This window comes from Euprymna scolopes, chromosome 11 (genome assembly GCF_053919585.1).
Source record: "Euprymna scolopes isolate OS-2025 chromosome 11, ASM5391958v1, whole genome shotgun sequence".
Classification (NCBI taxonomy): Eukaryota; Metazoa; Mollusca; class Cephalopoda; order Sepiida; family Sepiolidae; genus Euprymna; species Euprymna scolopes.
Window position 1 is genome coordinate 2412801 of NC_136492.1, and position 21405 is coordinate 2434205.

Here is a 21405-nt window from a genome sequence, read left to right on the forward strand (position 1 = left end):
ACTTTTGGCAAACAAAAGAATCCTCAATTCTAATTCTAACCTATTTTTAAACAATATCTTTTTAATTTGTATTGTCCATTCTTTTAACTGACATATTCAAGAATTCTGGCGAAAAAACTGATCCATCAAATTATCGCCCTATTAGCCTCCTCCCACTTTTTGCCAAAATATTTGAGACCATAATTAACCATGCTCTAATCCATCACCTTACAGATGCTAAACTTCTGACTGACCAACATTATGGATTTAGATAAGCCCGTTCCACAGCAGACATCCTAACTTTAATCTCTGAACGTATATACAATTCACTGGACAAAGTGGGGGGAGGGCAGAGCGCTAGCTCTAGATATATCTAAGGCTTTTGACAGGGTATGGCATGAGGGTCTCCTCAGGAAAATCAGATCATACGGTATCACTGGTAGAATACTTAACATAATTAAATCCTTTTTAGATAAGAGAAAAATCCAGGTTGCCCTCGACGGTCATACATCTAAACAATATGATATAAATGCAGGTGTGCCTCAAGGGTCTATCCTTGAACCTCTATTGTTCCTAATATTCATAAATGACCTCCCCGACAAAATTACCTCTGAGATGGGTATATATGCTGATGACACCACACTCTATAACAAGCATGACAGGAAAACAAATGAACACATATCTAAAGAAATGGCAAAAACAGTAGAGGATGACCTCCAATCTGTAGTGGAATGGAGACAAAAATGGATGGTCACATTCAATGCTGCCAAGACTAAACTAGTTTCCTTCAATAATTACAAGAAACCTTCTCTGCCACCAATAGCAATGGCCAACGACTCTTTATCTGAGAGTACATCTTTTAAACTCCTTGGCCTAACGTTCGCAGGAAACATGAGTTGGAGCAATTAGATTGAAAGCATTACCAGGGCTGCTGTGAAGAAGGTAGGCTCTCTCTACCATGCTAGAAAACTACTAACACCCGAAAGTATCCTGTACCTCTATAAGGCCACCATTCGCCCATGTATGGAGTATTGCTGTCACATTTGGGCTGGTGCATCTGCTACTAATCTCTCACTCCTAGACAAGGTTCAAAAGAGAGTCGCCAATCTGATAGGTCCTGAACTGTCATCTAAGCTTCAGCCTCTGTCCCATCGATGAAATGTTGCATCCATATGCCTGTTCTACAAGTATTTTAATGGTGAATGCTCTGTCAAACTGCAGGCACTTGTTCCCCCACGACGTAGACACCTTCGACAAACCCGACAGGCAGCTAAATCCCACCCCCACACAGTATATATCCCTAGATGTAAAAGATCTTTCTACTCCAGTAGTTTTTTCCCCAGAACCGCTAGACTTTGGAATTCAATTCCAGGTCCCTGCTTCCCCAACTGTACTGATATGCAGAAGTTCATGTGTAACATGAACCAACATCTTGCTGCCCAAATCCCTACATAGTACCCCAGTAGTTGTTGCTCCTGGTAGTAGCCCCCTACACCAAAATAGCAATGTGCCTTGTTTGGGGTGAAAATGTAAAAAAAAAAAAGTTTTTTTTTTAATTTAATATTCAGATTTTTAAAAGAATGGACAATCGACTCTTTTTCTGACATAAAAAATATTTAACTATTTCTAATAGAATTAACAATAGACCTCATTTCTAACATTCCATTCTCTATTATCTTTAACGCTTGCCTACAGGGTTCAATTCTAACCTTATCCTAATATCATGTTCACTTATCTAGTATGTCTTCTTACTTACATGAGAAGGGACGGCCCTACCCTGTACCACACACACACACACACACACACACACACACATATATATATGATAAAAATATACCATTTGTTGTAAAAATCTAATGGATAAATATCTGAAGAAGTTGGTGGGGACAGGATATTTTTACGGAAACATAAATCGTAAAATTGCCAACTCATTAATGAAACAGCTGTAACGGAAAAATCCAGGAAATAAACGAAGGTTATAAAAAAGAAAACGTGAGTCTTTGAATTTTCAACAAAACTTTGCACTATATATATATATATAAATATATAGTACATTTTTCAAGTAAAGCAAGTAAAAAGGGATAGAAACTCATAAAAATTTGTTAAAATGTGCGAAACTTCAAATTTAAGAATGAAAGACTAAAGAAAATTTCATGATAAACGAATTTGATTTGTTTTAAGCGGAACACTTTCATGCAAATTCGGACAACTTTGGTATTTTTCAAGAATATTTTTTTCATTTTAATCTTCGTAATTTTTCAAAATAATAACCAAGATAATCATCCATATTCTACCAAACGGAATAATTATCGCTGACGAAGATTAAAAACAAAAATATAATGCTACGTAACTTTATGATCTTTAAAAATACTCCAAACAAACTTGAATTTGTGGGATATTTATTAATTGATGTTAAAAATTGCTTTTCTTTGCCATGCTTAAGTTTAAAATAAAATTGCCTTTGTTTTGTCATGCTTAATTTTTAAATATCAGACTGAATAAATTTTCAGTCGCAATTTTGACTCACATTCGGTGGCTTATCTTTCGGCAAAAACGTTGACGAACTCATTAAAAATTGGTCCAACGCATCCGCCGACGACATGTAGCAGAGTTTATTTGCAAATTTGGCGACATTTTCTGGTTTTCCTGGGCAGAGAAGTCCTTTTTCTTGCAGCACCACAGGACAAAAATAGGAAGTGTTACCCAAAGCTCTTTTGCGGCTGTGATGCACGTTTTCTTCTTCCTAGCAAAAAACACAAAACAAAAAAGTAGTTGAGAATCAAATAAATTATACGTCTGCTTTTGACTAACGTTAAACCTTTACAGCGTTAATTATTATATTTTCTTTATTGCTCCCCTTCGACTCAGGACTGTACTCTAATCAAACATGCTTCTAACAGCATAGATGTAGCACTCTCCCTTGACATTAGCGCTTAAATACATGTATTTGCTTACTTTAATGCCCACCATAGTAATTGGTTTGGCTTTTTTTCTTTTTTTTTTTTTACACAAGAATCACCACTTATCAAGGCTCGAACGCCACTCGAAGATAAGAGTTACTGGGTATACATTAGTCAATGTGATTATAGCGTAGTAAACGTAAGTAGTGGGAATTTTGTAAATTGGATTACTTAGGGGCATGGTTCATCAAGAACTTGTTTACATTGGACTTGAAGACAATCAGATTGTAGTCAGCTAGAAAGCAGGCAATTGGAAGAGAGTTCCACCGGCGTGCAGTTCTAAGAAAGGAGCTTTGTTCATGGAATCTGCATTTAGGTTTAGGCACAGATAAAGAGTGTGGGAAATTATTGATAGTGGTTTCAGCTAGACGAGTGTTTTTCGTGAAAGTTTGGCGAGAGGGGACCATAGACTGGAGCTCAGCTGAGCATTTACCATGAAAATAACGATAAAGCAGACATTCACGCAGGATAAGCTACTTCTAGCTTCTAGCAGCTTATCCTGCCCAGATGCTGGTCGCATCACATATAACTTTTCTATATCCCATTCCTTGGCACAGATAGTAACGTTCATCAGTAAGCCTCACTTTTGAACTTATTTCTGACAACAGTTCCTGAGGATTTTGTAACAATATACATAATATATATTTTCTCTAAGACATAATATATATATATATATATATATATATATATATATATATATATATATATATATATATATATATACTTTAACACACAACATATATACTCTAACATATAATATACCCTCCCTTATATATATATATATATATATATATATATATATAAATAAAATGAACTCATTTTTTCCCTCTGATTTTGACCTTAATAGGATTAAAAATCAAGACATTTCATGCGAACGTAATATGCACAAACTGCAGCATAATATTTGAGGTGTGTTATAGGTATATTACCTCTCCACTTCCTCGATAATCGTAGATTCGTATATTTTTTCTGCTGAGAGTTAACTGCCACAATCGGTTAAAATCAATGGAAGTAGTAAATTCTTTTCTCTCTAATAAACTCCTCCTTCCCCCGCCACCACTTACACTGTTGCAGGATCGTTCACAAGGGACAGTTACGAAGGAACACCAGTTTGGGTTTTCTTTGCTTAAAAAACCTGGAATGGAATTTGGACGTTACTTTTCGTTCTATGCTTTCTACTGGGTGAAACGCACCATGGACTTAACCGAATCGAAAGGTTATTTATGCCATTTTTTTTTCTTTTGCTTTTTGCTGTGTTTCTTTGTTTTTGTTTTTCCGAACACGTTCATAATTTTTTTCCGATTTCTTTTTTACAGAAGTTTTACGTTTGTTCGATATTTTTTTTTTTTTTGGTTTTGCCGATTTTTTAAAGAAGTTAAACATAGTTTTTTTTTAATATTTACACAGGTCTATTACTTCGCTTATTCTTTAGTTTACCCCCCCCCCCTTACACGCACACCAAACAATCGGGCAACGCCGGGTACCTCCGCTAGTATGTAATAATTTATGAATCATTCGCCATAAGTAACGTTATAGTTTCTTTTGTAACTTTCCTTGATACTTTTAGTATTTTATTTCATGCGGTTTACAAAAATGCAAAAATTTGCGGTTTTGAATTGTGGCGCATGAAAGACGAGAGCACAACATTCGACTAACACAAATTTCTGAAAGCAATTTCAATCGGAGCAATTATCGAGCAATTATTAGTTCAGTGCGTTTATGTCCAAGTAAAATTATACAGTTATTTATGTCTGCTAGATTATGTTGAAATAAAAATATATAGCTTTTTATGGTTGATGGGTTTATATTGAAATAAAATTATATAGTTATTTATACCTGATAGGTTTATGAGAAAAAATAAAAATACAATATATATATATATATATATATATATATATATATATATATTTAAAGGAGATTAGAATAATAGTCTAAAGAGCTAAGTGTATTTTAATGTAATAGTGAAATTACTAGTTTAATTAAAATACAGGAAATGCTCGTTGTAATTTAGATATATAATAAGCTCGATAGTTAAATGTCCTAGAGCTAATTCAATATTAAGTAATGTGATTTATAATTTAAAAGTTTTAAAATTTTCAAAATTTAAAAATCAAAATTTAATTAAATTAAAAATCAGTTTCATAAGAAGGAACAACAAAGTCAATTATCTGTACGATCGTTTCGGAAATCCGTGCTTTTTATTTGTGGTATACATGAAGTCACGTAGAATAATTATACATAGTTTTTTTGGTAAGCACGGTCTCCTCATCAGCAAATTTAGGAGGATTTCTATTGAATTGAAAAGACACCAAAAATAAACCTAGCATTAAAAGTAAGGCAGATGAATCTGAAAAATTGAAGTAAAAGGTTTGGATATAAAATTTATAAGAAAATTAATAAGGAAATTGGTATAGGTTAGAGATAGAAATGAGTAGAAAAAATATATATATTTTTGAATTTACATAATAAATTTGATTTAAAAATATATATATATATATATAATTACCTTTTGGTTTTCATTTTTTTGAAATCAGGAACTGTATTTAAAGTAGTCATTTAGATGTTTGCTATAGCTTTTTATTTTATTGAATGATGAATTTTAAAAGGGCGACGCTCGTGCAGTAAATTGTTTCCGTTAGCGTATTTTGATTTAGAGACGCTATAGTTAATATCTATAGAGAGAGATTTTTTTTTTTTTTTTTTTTTTTTTTTTTTTTGCAAGTTTTTAAGGGGAGATAATTGTCATGGCTTTATTTATTATTTGATTTACGAGTCTAAGGGCGGTAATTGGTTTAACTTAATTTATTAAAAAAAAAAAAAAAAAAAAAATCTATTTTTACTAATGAGTAATTTTTAATGATTTAAGGTGGTTTATATTTATTAAATTTAAACCAACGTTTATGATTACACGATAGAAGCTCGTGTCTTGAATTTACTAGTTTGGTTGTGCTTTTTATATCTTCATATTTTAAAATTTTTACGGTTTCTTTTGTACATAATGTACAAAATTTATCTCCTGGTTTATATGATTTGCAAGTCTCAATTATTTGCCATTTTAAGTTGAAAGAAATATTGCTATTTTTTAGTTGCCAAATATAGTTGGATAGAGTAGTTTGGTTTGATAGAGAGTTATTTTTAAAAGAATGTTTGTGCGTTGAAATTCTATGTTTTATTGGGCCAGATGTGGAACCAATATATATTACCTCTTGATTATTATGATTATTTTCCGTTAGGTCTATTGTTGGATTATAATGTGGTGGGTTGGTTAATAATTGATCGGTAGATTGATTTAAGTTGGTGTTATTATTTAATTCGGTAGTTGAGTTATGGCTGTTGATAGGTTCTTGTATATTTGGAGTTTTTGATACTGTGCAGCTATAGATAACATTTTTAATTTTACATGAGCCTTGTAGGGGACATTTATTTTTTCTTCTACAGTTACAGTCCGATGTATTTTGTATAGTTGCATTTTGTAGTTTATTAATTTTATTATTATTAGAGCTAATTATTTTCTGATGAAGGTTAGGCATAGTAGAGTAAGAGACTTTAATTGTGTTCTTATTGAAAATCTTATTATATCTATGGGGGGCTTTAAAGTTCTTATCTAATATTTTAAAAAATTCTCTAGCTATGTTTGTTTCTAGGTTTTGGGAATACGGGGGGTTGAACCATAAACATTGAACCCCGTATTCCCAAAACCTAGAAATTCAAAGATTCGACGTTGCCGGGCAGATTGAATGATGATAATGAATGATGATAAACGAATATTTCACACTCCTATATTTTTATTATCGAAATGCGTGAAATTGCTCGCGAGAAAGCTTCAAATGCCTCCATGCAGTAACTAGAGAACCTACTGTTTCTTTGATAAAATTATTTTATAGAAACTTCTTTCCAGTTAACGAAAAAATATTAAGAAATTTATGTGTGGGGTTTTAACGTATAGACCACGTCATGCAAAAACAAACAAAAAAATAAAACAAAAAAAATAAAACAAAAAACAAAAATAAAACAAAAAAAACATGTTTTAAATCTTATAAAATTCTTTGCAGTTAATGAAAAAATAGAAAAAGAAAAAAGAAATTTATGTGCGGAGTTTGAATCTACAGACCACATCATGTAAAAAAAAAAAATCACGCTATCAACTTCCATAGTAGAATTTTCACGGCCCGTTGTTCTATCATTGTTGCTAAGCAACGACATGGAAAAATGGCTTTACTGATGATAAATCAAAATAATGGTTTTGATTATCGATTAGTGGTAATTATCGATTATTGATCATTGGTAATTATTGATTATTGGTAATTATCAAGGGTATTCTGAGACAAAACATCTTTGAAGTCGGCTTAAAAGTCAACACCAAAATGTATCTGGATGTGTTGAAGAGAGTGGCGATCCCTTGGTACAATCAGGTGGCCGCTGGCAGACACTGGATGTGGCAGCAGGACTCGGCGCTGTCCCACGAGTCCAAAGAAACCTAGGCTTGGCTTCAGAAGGAGTGCTACGACTTTGTACCCTTCTCTCACTGACCATCCCTCCTCCCCCGACCTGAACCCACTGGACTACTTCGTTTGGTCATACGTTGAGAACATCACCAACATGACTTCCCACAACACCAAAGCCAGCCTGATTGCCACCATCTGCCAAGTATTTGCTGAACTCCTGGCGGCCCTTGTAAAAAAAGGCATGCTCCCAGTTTCGGACCCATGTAGAGGTGGTGATTGAGGCCGACGGCGGCTGCATTGAATAAATGTCAGCTCTACTACATAATCAAGTTACCTGAATTGACCTTCAGTAAAAATTTTAAAATAAAGCCGTAGTGTTGTTTTCTTTAGGGCGACAATTTATCATTCCACGCTCTTTATATCTCATGGGTTAAAAATTATATACTTACTCATGTCTAATAGATTTATGTTGAAATACAATTTAGGTTATGGCTTGAAGGTCATTAAGAAAGGCTCGGACACGAATCTGGTTTAGAAAAAATGTTGTTGTACAGGGTGGAACCATGAAACAGTCGCGCTGAAGAAAACAAAATTCCAGCTTTTTTTTTAAAAAGTTTTTTAAATGGAAATGTTCTTCAAGTACAGTTTTGAAAATTTTTTTCCATCGCGAAGGGATGTAACACCAGGTCAGAAGGCCGGATAAATGAGCTAACGCCCTAAAGGAAGAGCCCTCCTGCCCTGCAAAAATAAACCTGAGCAGCACCCACGACATTCCCCAATGAAGTCGCTTCAGACAATAAGCAATAAACTTGTTCCACCTGAAAGCTGAGAGGCAAGGTTTGGAATGATGAACCTCCTAGAGTTACCCAGAACATTTACCTCAGTTTGACAATTTAGATAAAAAAGTGACCCAGTTTCTGTCGGACTGATTGTCGATGTTGGAAACCTCGATTGGTGTGCTTTGAAATACACAAATCACGAGTCAGTACCTCAGCCACTGTCCCATTGACGAAATGTTGCATCCATCTGCCTGTTTTACAAGTATTTTAATGGCCCTTAATGGAAATACACCCGACAAACCAGACAAGCAGCAAAATCTCACCCCTAAACAGTAGAAATCCCCAGATGTAAGAAAACCTTTGACTTTAATAGTTTCTTCCCTAGGACTACTGACTTTGGAATTCCTTTCCGGGTTCTTGCTTCCCTGACTGTACTGACATGCAGAAGTTCAAGTGTAATGTAAACAGACATCTTGCTGCTCAAGTCCCTACATAGTACCTCTAAAAATGATGTCCCAGATAGTAATCCCTTACATCAAAATGGCACTGTGCCTTCTTTGCAAAAAAAAAAAATAAACAAGTGAAGCATGCATGGTCCCCCGTGAATGCACACTGAACGAGGCATAAAAAAAATGACTGAGTTCAGCATTTGCCCCCCCCCATTTAGCCCCCAAAATCCCCTGTGAATTTGTGAAGCGTCCTCGTCCTCGTCAGAAATTATTTTGAAAATAATTTCTGACGAGGACGAGGATGCTTCACAGAACGTCTGAAACGCATAAACACGATTTCAATGATTTAAAAACATTATTACAATGATCCAAACATAATTCTCAATGAAAAACCAAGACACGGAATAATAAAATAATGTTAAAAAATACACATTGTTGGTGACTACTCCCTTATTTAAATATATATCTTTCTTTCATTGGAATTTCTTAACCCATTTTATATATATATATATATATATATATATATATATATATATATATATATATATATATATACAGTTGGGAAGTACATTAACTGACTATTACCAGAACAGGACTGAACTCCAATCTATGGTCCCCCACACTTGCCAAACTTTCACAAAATCACTTGACTCGCTACAACCACTATATACGATTTATCCCACTCTTTAACTGTGCATAAATTCAATTCCATGAACAAAGCTTCTTTCCTAGAACTGGTCGCCTGTGGAACACTGTTCTGCTGGCGTGCTTCCCGGCTGAATACAACATGATAGTCTTCAAATCCAATAATATATATATATATTTATACAGTTCAGAAGAGTTTATAGCTTGTATATGGGTGAGTCCCTAACAACAATTATATAGTTACTTATACCAGAATCTATATTATAAACAAAAAAAAAAGACAACTTCATTCAAATGAATAATTCAGTAAAAAGTCTGTCTTCTGGCCTCCATCATGCGTGGAGTATTGTTGTTGTATTTGGGATGATGAATCTCTGTCCCATTTGAGTAGAAACGTATCTATAATTTGAATGATTGCACTCTTTCTTCTTAACTACAGCCTCTCTCTCTCTCTCTCTCTCTCTCTCTCTCTCTCTCTCTCTCTCTCTCTCACACACACACACAGACGTGATGTTGCTAGTCTCAGTCTTTTCTAAAAATACTATTATAGCATATGTTCTTTAGAATGATTTAATTTATTCCCTGCTTCCTTTGTTCCAGCTTATTTGACTCGTTGGTCTAGTGGTCTCCATCAATTCGCTGTTTTGATGCCTCCTTGTAATACAACTTCTTATTCCAGTAGCTTCTTTTTAAGAATTGCAAGCTTGTAGAACTCTTTACCTGCTCATTGTTTTCCTCCTATTCATAATCTTCGTTTATTCATAATCTTCGTTTATTCATATACAATACATAAATATTTAAAAAATTGTGAAAAAATTTTTTATAAAAATTGATTCGACATTAAATAAACATTTTTTTTTGTTTCTCATGTTTGACTTACCTCCTCCTCTTCTATTTTTTCATTTTCCTCCTCATCCTGTTCTTCATCTTCAATTTGTTCATCATCCTCTTCCATCTCCATCAAGCTATATTTCAACGGACTATAGTTAAAGGGTTCTACAATAAAATAAAAATAAAATAAATAAATATATATACATACATATATATATATATATATATATATATATATATATATATATATATATATATATATATATATATATATATATATATATTTTGTTATTGTTGTTATTTTTCAAGCGATACATACGGTTAATATTGGCTCCGCGTCGGAGCTCATTTTTTTTTTTTTATTTACTTAGAAAGTCGCCCTTTTTAATTTGGATGTTTTAAAAATAATAAATAAATAAAAATATATATATATGTTATATATATATATATATATATATATATATATATATATATATATATATATATGATGGACTCTCCTGTCAATTTCGATGTATGAGCTTCCGCCACAACAACTAAGTTGCTTGGAAATCCACACAGATGATTTGTTTATAGTGGTGAAGGCTTTGTGTAGAACCAACCACACTTTTTGGTATTACTGCTAACCTTTGTCAATGCAGATGACTGCTGCCACAGGACAGAGCATACAGTAAACCGCAGGTTTTTACATCAGAGTTTCCTTCTAAATGCATGTCTTAACAAAGACTGAGGGTGCATCTCTTCCAGTGAATTAATGCATCCTACGATACCAACTTGGAAATTTCTATGACTTGGCACGGTACATACAGTGCCTAGCCTTCTGAAATGGTCACCCATCTGGTACTGGCCAGGTTCAATGTGGCTTAACTTTGGTGAACTTCAGTGAACTGCTGTGTCCACATGATTGTGCCGTATATATATATATATATATATATATATATATATATATATATATATATATATATATATATATATATATATATATATATATATATATATACAAGTGGTTCCTAAAACCCCATAAAAACAAAAGCAGTAAATTTATTATGTTTGATATCGATTCATATTACCCGTGAATAACTCCTGAATTATTTGAGAAAGTATTAAAATTAGCAGAAAATGTAACGGACATTTCAAAATTAGAAATCGAGATCATTAAACTAGCTAGGAAAACCTTAATTAGATATAAGGATGAATTAAATACAAGGAATGATAGGGTGAACCATTTTGATGTAATGATGGGATATCCAGACTCTGCCAAATGTAACTGACTTGGTAGGGTTATATTTATTGGATGAGATTAATAAGAAGATGCCAGGTTTAAATGGGGGTTTATATAGGGACGATGCTTTATTCCTAGTTAACTCTAGTGATAGGATTACAGAAAACATGAATAAAAATATCAAAGAATAATTTAAGGATCATAATTTAAGAATAACTATGGATAGTAACTGGATGAAGGTTGATTTTTTTAGACAGAACCCAAAATCTTAATGATAACTCTTACGAACCATACCACAAACCAAACCAAATATTATTTTACATTGATTATAATTCCAACCATCCCAAATATATGAAAAATGCGATAATCCCTGGTATATCTAAAAGAATATCCGGTCTATCCCAAAATGAAAATATGTTTAACAAAAATAAAAACTACTATAATGAAGCCTTAATGAGATCAGGGTACAATGAAAAATAAAATTTATTGGGGAGGCTAATGATAAAAATAATAGGATAAGCCATACAATCTCATATAACATGGCAATGAAAAAAGAAGTAACGCTAAGAAGGAAAGGGGGCTTAAAAATAGTAATATCTAATTATTCAGCCAAATGCACAGCAGAAACCGGAAGTCACAAAGAGAAAACAATCTTGACTATAACTGGCAGTATTATCTGTGCAGAAGTTAAGTGATTTCACTGACTTTCGTTTTAGTTAGGTCACCTCTGACTCGTAAGTGTCACCCAAACTTTTTATTCAAATAAAGACTTTCATTATCTAATGCATATAATTTATGTAAATTATCACCCTGGGCAACACGTAGTATCCCTGCTGGTTTAAAATAACAAATTAAACAGCAAAGAATGAAAAAAACAGACTTACTTTCAATTTCTGCAACAGCTTTTTGAAAAATGTCTTCGATTTGGCAATCATTGATTTCTATCGAAAACGGATCGAGGGTTGTGTTGCCAGTCACCGTTATCATGCAGTTGTTCAAGACAGAAGCATTTTTCTTGATTAATTCCTTGTACAGAAGCGCTTCTTTCGTCTGAATTTTGGCCTATGGAGAGAGAACCAGACAAGTCGTTAACAAATGGATGAAATTCTTTACAACATGATTAAAAGTATATCTGTAACAGAGCGTGTATAAACGCATGGGAAAATATCATCAGCAGCTGTAAGATAGCTGGCTTGCAAGGATATTAGCAGCAGTAGCCGGCAAAAAGTACATATGCAAATTAGAAAGTGTGCATGAGCTTGCATGAAAAGAAAAAGAAAAAAAGGACACCACGTGATCGAAGAAGAAAAAGTGTGACTGAAAAAGGTGAACATGTAAATTTGAAGACGAGAAATGGTTGTCTATGACTGGCGTGTAATTTTTTTTTTTTACATAGGCATCACCACATTATCAAGGCCAAGAGGCCACTCAAGGATAAGGGTTAAAGAGTGTACAGTAGAAATTGGACATTATAGTAATCATTAGTAATGAAAATTTGGTAAAGTTGATAACTTATATGGAACGGCTCATCAAGAACTTATTTACGTTAGACTTGAAGACAACCATATTGTAGTCAGCCGGAAAGCAGGAAAACGGAAGACAATTCCACAGGCGTGCAGTTCTTAGAAAGAAGCTTTGTTCATGGAATCTACGTTTAGGTTTAGGCACAGATAAAGAGTGGGGGGAATTATTGATAGTGTTTACAGCTAGACGAGTGTTTCTTGTGAAAGTTTGGCGAGGGGGGACCATAGATTGAAGCTCATTCGAACACTTTCCATGAAAATAACGATACAGCAGAGACAAACTCGCAACATCTCTTCTGTGAGATAGAGGTTGTAAGGAAGAGAAAAGGACATCTCCTACGAGGCTACGAAGTCTATTTTGAACTCTATCAAGGCAGGCCAAGTCCTTTCTAGCAAACCCTTAAAACCAGACTAATGTGTAATGGAGCAGAAAGGAAAACACTACCAGGGGAGATGGACATGTGGCTTTGCAGTGGCAGCGGGAGACTTCTTAAGCTGGTGTTAAGACGGCAGGGTTTGTTAATCTCATGGCAGACGAAATGAACAATTAGAAAAACAAGAAGCAGACATGGTAATAAATGCCTTCTGCTAAAACAGGCAATCACGTTAACACACTGGTTCTTGCCAGATCACTGAAGTTAAGCAACGTTGAGCCAGGCCAGTACCAGATGGGTGATTATTTGGGAAGGTGAGGCACTGTATATACCGCAAAGTAAAAATACCAGGTTGGGAAACTGGCATGGTCTATCCTTCTCTCAAGGGTAGATGGGCCTCTCTTAAGCCGTGGTGGGCAACCCATCTAGTGATGGCGTCACGATAAAAAATACCCTTGATAGGCCTAGCGAAGCATCAAGTGTTTCCAGTCATTAGAAAAAACGTGAAAGATTCTGCGGAATTTGTTCACGTTTCACACCTGCGCTTGCTGACATTGGATGAAAAAAAAGAGAAAGAAAAGCCGAGTCAGAATGATTTATTTTTGTTTGTTTATTACTTTTTGACGGTGCCGGCGAGAGGGTTGAACTGTAACAAACACGGTTCAATCATGTTACGTATCATCATCATCTTCATCATCATCATCAGCAGCATCATCATCATCACTGCCGACACCACTAGTATCATCATCATCATTATCATCACTACCACAACCCTCATCATCATCATCATTACTATTGTTATCATCATCATCACCATCATCATCATTTTAACATCTGTTTTATGTGTTGTCATGCATTGGACGACTTAAAGAAATTAACTTCTAAGCTAAACTATCTCTGACCAGGTCTTTATTCATCCATCTTCTCCTAAGTCTAATTTTTTTCACTTTTCCTCACGTTTTCCGTGACCTTATCTAATCTAACTAATCCTGCCACCTCAACTTTTCTACCTTTACTCACCCAAGAATTCAGATCCATTCTTTCAATGTGGCCATACCAACAAAGTCTCCTGTTCTGCACACACCTCCCTACTTACACATTTTTCCTTTCACATGTAAGTCGGATCTAAGATAGCAACCCAAATGGACATGAAGCGCACATTTGACATGAAAATCTTTTCTTAACGTCTTCCTTTTGTCTGTCGAACAAACGTGCAAAATTGAATCAATACAATAGAAATTTAACAACGGCTTTGTTGTATGGTGCTGTTCACTTCTAGGAAATCCACCCTCCCAGGCTTTTCCTTCGCTTTGAGAAAGGGTTAGTTTATTGCTAATCACATGGTTGGGGCACATCTTACCAGAGGATGCTGAAAGGGCTTCTCAGGCATTTTTGTAGTCTATAGTGCACTTCACTTAATGCACTGGCTTTTAAAACCGCACCTGACATTGTTTCAAACCGCATGCAGGGGAAGTAAATGTTCATTAATTTACCTTTTGATTGAATGGTTTTATTCTACATTGGTGACCCCCGACGTGATGTGGATATACAATCTTTTTATCTGGTTGAATGTTCATATCACGTTGGGGGTCACCAATGTAGAATAAAACGTATGAAAATAAATAAATATATAAGTCAGGCTTAAAACACCTTATTTCAAATTAATTCAAATTTACACCACCCTATCTATTTTATATATATACTAGCAGGCTGCCCGGCATAGCCTGGTTGAAAAATATGCTTAAATATGATATTTGATTTATACAGATTTCGCATTTATTATTATTATTAGAGACAATCCTCTACTGATTGCTATATTGTACCCAATATAGTTAAACAAAAAAAACAAAAAAAACTGAGACATGTGCAGGCTGATGTCATGTTCTTTCTAAACAGTTCATTGCTTGTAAGTAAATTAAGAATAGTCGAGCTGAGATCGAAACCAAAACCTAAAGACAAGTATGATAACCTTTAGGCCAGCTTGACACATATTTAAAAAGTGTTATCAAACCTGCTTATTCTTAACACGGAGAAGCTGTCATGTGAACGATTTGCGCATACACAGCCGTACAACTACTGTTTTAGCATAATGCAAAGCTCTTTGTAAATAAAAAAATGGAGCACTGTGGGAGTGGCGATCAATGTTTGTATAAAACATTGTTACATAGCATTGCCGATGGAGTCTGTCCCAGTGGCCTGACTACTGACTATCAACTTGATAGTTGTTGATTTGATCCCAGACTTGGGATGGGATGGTTACTGATCTGATCACATTGAAAAGCTGAGATACAGCGAAACAATCTGTCTGTGGACGACTATATATATATATATATATATATATATATATATATATATATATATATATATATATATAAATGTTATTTTATTACTAACTAGCGGGGGTACCCGGCGTTGCCCGAGTGTTTGTTTCCGGGACGGGGGGGGGGGTTAAAAAATGTTATGGTAGGTAAGTAGGAAGGATCAAACCCGGAGTCATGAGTAAAAGTAGGAAAATAAAGTGTGAAAAAAAAAAAAAAAAAAAAAATCTGCAATGTTAACAGTTCGGCCACCAAGAAAAGTCCATTCCAGTTGTTTAGGAAAAAAAAAAAAAAAAAACGACTACGGTAGGTCGGCGCGAACATGAAAATATAATGTGAATTGTCCAGCACGCTAACCACTACGCCACAGAGCACTGCAGCTTAGTTTAGTGATTTTAAATAACTTCACATGAAAGAACTACGAAGCCAAACCGGTGTTCTCTTCTCAACTGTTCCTTGTGAACGATCCCCAAACGGTGTTAAGTGGTGGCAGGGGGAGGAGGAATTTATTAGAGAGAAAATATTTTACCACTTCCATTGATCTTAACCGATTTTGGCCGTGACTTCTCAGCAGAAAAAGTATAGAAATCTAAGATTATCGAGGAATTTGAGAAATAATAAGCCTATAACACACCTCAGATATTGTTCTGCCGTTTGTGCATATTATATTTGCATGAAATATCTTGATTTTTAATCCTATTAAGGTCAAAATCCGACGGGAAAAAATGAGTTCATTTTATTTATATAGAGATATCTTCTATTTTTATTGAACACTGTCAACAACCTCGTTAAATTCAATGGTTTTTACTTTGAGATATTTTTAATCTGGAACACACACACACACACACACACACACATGATGATGACCAAAAGAAAAAAAATCAGTCCACTGTTAAATGTTTTTGACTCCATTTGACACCAATGATTTTGACGATCGTTTTTATAACCACAAGTTATAATAACCAACCAATAAAAAGCCTCCAAAGTTACTATAAAAATTGTCGAATTTTGGATTCAATCAGTTCGCTGTTGTCTACGTCACGAACCGCATTTGATTCTTAGTCGCCATCTTTGTTACTGGCAATTACTTCACACTCAGTATCGGGACTGCACTGCTTCTTCACCGCCATCTTTGTTCAAAATAATGTCTCAACACTTAACATCCACAACCATAATTTTTGTTTGTTTTATATTTTGGTGAATATTTATATTATAGGTGCAATTTTTTATCGTCTTACACGTGTTTCATAGCCAATGATGACAATCATTGTTATTAGCCTACCTGGCTGCTCATCAGAAACGATCAACTATCAATAAAACCTGAAGAGGTGTTTCAAAACGAAACAAAAGGAGGAATGAGAAGAGAGATGAAAAATCAAAAGCATAAAACACAAACTTTAAAGACGATAATCAGGGAACAGACACACCCTTTCCTTCCAAAGAGACATCTGATGTTACATTGGAAGGTTCACCCCTAATTGAACAATCAACTTAAAAGATGAAACTGTAGAAAAAAAAGTTAAATTTTTTTTTTCGTTTATTTCTTACTTTGATTTTGTCAACAATTTCAACATTCTTTGGAGGTTCAATTTCTGGAAAAAAAAAATTTAAAAAAAAAAAAAAAAAACAGTGAAAAGTAAATTTGAATAAATAAATTTTCATTTATATTTTATCTTAAACACATCAAAATCTTGTTTTCAAACCAGCGTTACTACTACTGCTACTACTACTACTACTACTACTACTAGTTATAATAATAATAATAATAATAATAATAATAATAATAATAATAATAATAATAATCTATATTATATTTCTTTTAGTCCGTTTTTCTAGACCGATTTAGCTGAAATTTTGTATTGATCTTTGTTATGATAAGGTACAACAAACTAAGTATTATGGTATCCATTCAATGCACAGTTATGGATTAATGAGGATTATTCACCATAATACCACATTTACTGTAGAAGTTTTATCAGAAACTACTGGTTATAATGATAGTTTCCACAGCCCATGTACTAATCGTGTTATTTGTCGAATAGTCACACATCAATCTTTCAAAATGACAGCCTCAACTTTATTGACAGCTGCCTCATCAATGGCAGAATGGAGGGGGGGGGGTTACCAGGTCTGGGAGCTGGTGAAAGGCATTTTATTAGGGTATAAATTATTTGTGGGGTTAATGATGTAACAAGATAGTTTAGATATACACATAGAGAGATTAGTTTGATACCCAATGCGTTACCAGAGAGAGGGAGGTATTGTGCCCCAAGGTTTGGCCTTGATGCCCATGGAAGTCAAAAGGGCGAAATAGCAAAATGTAAACTTGCACAAAGTATGCGTAAACTCCAAGAAGGAAATAATTGATTATATCCAAATATAATTCATGTCTTGGTGTTTTTTAAATAAAAAGCATCTTTAATTGCAGGAAGAATAAATAAAATTTGAAAAGGTTTGTGTCTTTTGTTGGTGATCTATCCATGGTGTTAAGTTATCATTGTCAATAGTTATTGTACACAATGGTATAGTTATTGTACACAATGGTATAAAAATATCCAACACATATGAACACTAGAGACGATCGATAGACTTTATATACAAATTCAAGGAATTAGACAACCGCATAATGTTAAAAGGGACGAAATAGCAACATGTACAAAGTGTGCCGAAGCTTGGAAATAAATTTAGAAACTTTCTGAAGGTATGTGTCTTTTGTTGGTGATCCCACTCACAATGTTATCCGTCCTTTTGGTAAAGACTGTTTGTTTAAGTTGTTATTGTAAATAGCTGTTGTACACATTGGTATAAAAATATCTACACACATGAACACTAGAAACGATCAATAGACATTAGACGCACATTCAAGAAAATAGTCGATCCCAAAATGTCTAAAACATGTGAGAAGAACATTGTAGTTTGCTTAAACCATTGTGTTTAGTGTGGAAAGAGTTGTGTTTGAAGGCTATATCAATGCTGTTTGTGGTAAACACTGCGGACACAAGTTAATATATAAAAGAATACTGACAATATTAGAAGGAAATTTCAATAATTTTCAATTATATTACGTTTATTTATCAACATAAGGTGTCATATAAGATGGTAGGTGTTGATGTCTCTAATTTTCGAGAGTAATATCTCTTTTTCAGGAGAGAAAATAAAGAAAATGTGCACATCTGTTCGGCGAGGCTTTCTTTTGTCTGTTTTATTTATTTATTTCCGGAAGTCAGTGTCACAGACTGGCTGTCAAATCAATTTCCAGAATACAAGTTGTGATGAATATTAAGTATTGTTAGGAATTATTGTCGCTTCATAATAAGTACTAATAAATATTCAGAAAGTAATATTGTGCTACATAGTTCAATACAAATAATAAAATCACATTGTAAGAGACAATCTTTAATTTACGACTTCAGTACAGCACCTCTTGACAGACAATGTATTTTTCCCTGTTTTTTTTTTCAAATATTCCCTTTTTTTACGTAACATTTTCACTGATTTTATTTCTCGATGAAGAACTTAGTTCTTTATTTGCGGAAGTCAGTGTCGCAGACTGACTGTCAAATCAATTTCCAGGATACGAGTTGTGATGAATATTAAACATTGTCAGGAGTTATTGTAGCATGATTAATTTTTGTATCTTTTTTTTTCATTTTTCTTAAACTTTTTCTTCTAGGGGATGGGACATCCAACCAGATGTCTGACATTTACCCCTATTTTAGTGAGTCCAACCAAGAGATCTTTTCAGGATTCTAGCCGTCCCTTTCAGTGCAATCGTTTGTATTTCACTTGCACTTGGTTCACCGGGTATGCTTGTTATGTACTTTTTAAAGTTCTTTATCATAAGCCCAGTTGCTCCTATGATGACTGGTATAATTGAAACGTCTTTTAATTTCCAATTTCGTTGTGTTACGCTTAGAGTGTGTACATAGAAGTGATAATGACTGCTGTATTAGTGTGACGTAATATCTGACTTAGGTAAAGAAAATGGTCTAAGGGAGGTAACTACGTGTGCTTAGATAAGTCTCTCTGCATGTGTGCCTATGTACATGTGTGCATGCGTACGTATGCCTGTGTGCGTATGTGTGTAAGTGTATATATATTTGCACTTTTATTATTGTTGCATACTTTCAAAAAATATTTTTTATAATTCATATTTGTATTATTTGGATTCTTTGGACTACTATTCTCATCTTGAGTGTTATTTGCACAATGCTTTCGTCGATGTAACCTCTGACCTTTTTCCAGTGTATCTTGTTGAACTCTGAAATCTTTCTGTCAAACTCGAGAATCATTATATCGACATTAGGAATCTGCACAAAATTTTTAATAACAGCATGCTCCCATGAGTGGGTAGATGTCCTAAGACTTTTGCAATTGTATTTTTGTAGTCGACCAGAACAAGAAAGATTCCCGAGTTCGACAACAAAATTTTAACCCTATGTAGATTTTTTTTTTTCTTTTTACATGGAAGTCACCACTTATCAATGGGATAGTATCGTAGTAACCGTTAGTATTAGAGATTTGATAAAATATCTTACTTAAGGGTGCGATTCATCAGGAATTTGTTTATGTTGGACTTGAAGACATCCAAGTTGTAGTCAGGTGGGAAACAGCCAGACGGAACAGAGTTCCACTGGCATGCACTTCTAAGAAAGAAGCTTTGTTCATGGAATCTACGTTTTAGTTTTGGCACAGTTAAAGAGTGGGGAAAATTTTTGACAGTGGTTACAGCTAGACGGGACCAGAGATTGTAGCTCAGACGAGCACTTGCCATGGAAGTAACAATAAAACAAAGACAGGCTCGCAACGTCTCTTCTGTGGGAGAGAGGCTGCAGGGAAGAGAAAAGCCACAACTAAGCCACAAAGTCTATTTTGTATTCTATCAAGGCAGGATAGGCTGTTTTTTGCAGCTCCTGTCCAGATATGGCAACAGTACTCCATCCTTGAATGCGCTTGGCTTTTATATAGATAGAGAATTGCATCAGTAGTGAGATATCTTCTGGAGTGGTAGAAGGATCCCACCATTTTTCCAGCGACCCGGCAACAGACTTGATGTACGTGTTCCATTTCAGGTCAAGAGTAAACGTCAATCCCAGAAGCTTATCAAAACATTAGATTAGTAGTAACAAGTACTATTTTAGATTCAACAAATAAATATTCAGAAAGTAATATTGTGCTACATAGTTCAATACAAATAATAAAATCATAAGATTCAACAAATTTATATAAAATGAAATGTTTTTTTTTTTTTCTTTTTTTTTTCTTTTACCTGCTGTTTCGGTTGGTTCGATTTGTTGCGGTGATTCTTTCGCAACTTCTCCACTTCCTTCTTCTACTAATAATTTGCTGGTCGCTTCCGTCGGTTGTAATTCCTCCTCCTTCGGCGTCGTTTCTTCCCCTTCCTCTCCTTCAACATTATCTACGCCAGACTTTTCAACTAAAACAGAACAAAAACGTTTCGCTAATGCAATTTAATCTATATATTAATACGATATTACAAGGTGTTCAAAAAGTCACTGAATGGTTGAAAATCTTTATCATTTTACCATTAATCACTATTATTATTACTTCAGTGACTTTTTAGACACCCTATATATATATATATATATATATATATATATATATATAAGTAATGAAATCAAAAGGGTGTAGTGTTTACCTGATGTACGCAATGGTAAACTTCAATCTAATATAAATACCAATTCCAACCAAATAAAAAAGCTCAATATGCAATAGAGAGTAGAGCTTATTATAAGAGAAAGAAAATTAAAACTGTAAGTTGGAATTTATGATCAAAATTTATTGTTCGACTGAATACTCCAACAAATATAATTTGCTGATTTCTTTCTGTCCTCTGATGAGAAGAATAGCAAGAACAGCATT

General features: G+C 34.1%; 1 protein-coding gene across 2 annotated transcripts in view; it reads right to left on the reverse strand.

Moving 5' to 3' along the window:
* The window catches only part of LOC145287723 (adenylate kinase 9-like), a 307372-nt gene that overhangs the window by 122181 nt on the left and 163786 nt on the right, over window positions 1-21405 (reverse strand). For both annotated transcript variants that reach the window (XM_080135474.1, XM_080135475.1), the window contains exons 17-21: window positions 20792-20959; window positions 17071-17114; window positions 12192-12369; window positions 10138-10253; window positions 2507-2722 (exon numbers count right to left, since the gene is read on the reverse strand). In XM_080135474.1, coding sequence (XP_079991600.1) covers window positions 2507-2722; window positions 10138-10253; window positions 12192-12369; window positions 17071-17114; window positions 20792-20959 — 722 coding nt within the window. The remainder of the gene's footprint in view (window positions 1-2506; window positions 2723-10137; window positions 10254-12191; window positions 12370-17070; window positions 17115-20791; window positions 20960-21405) is intronic.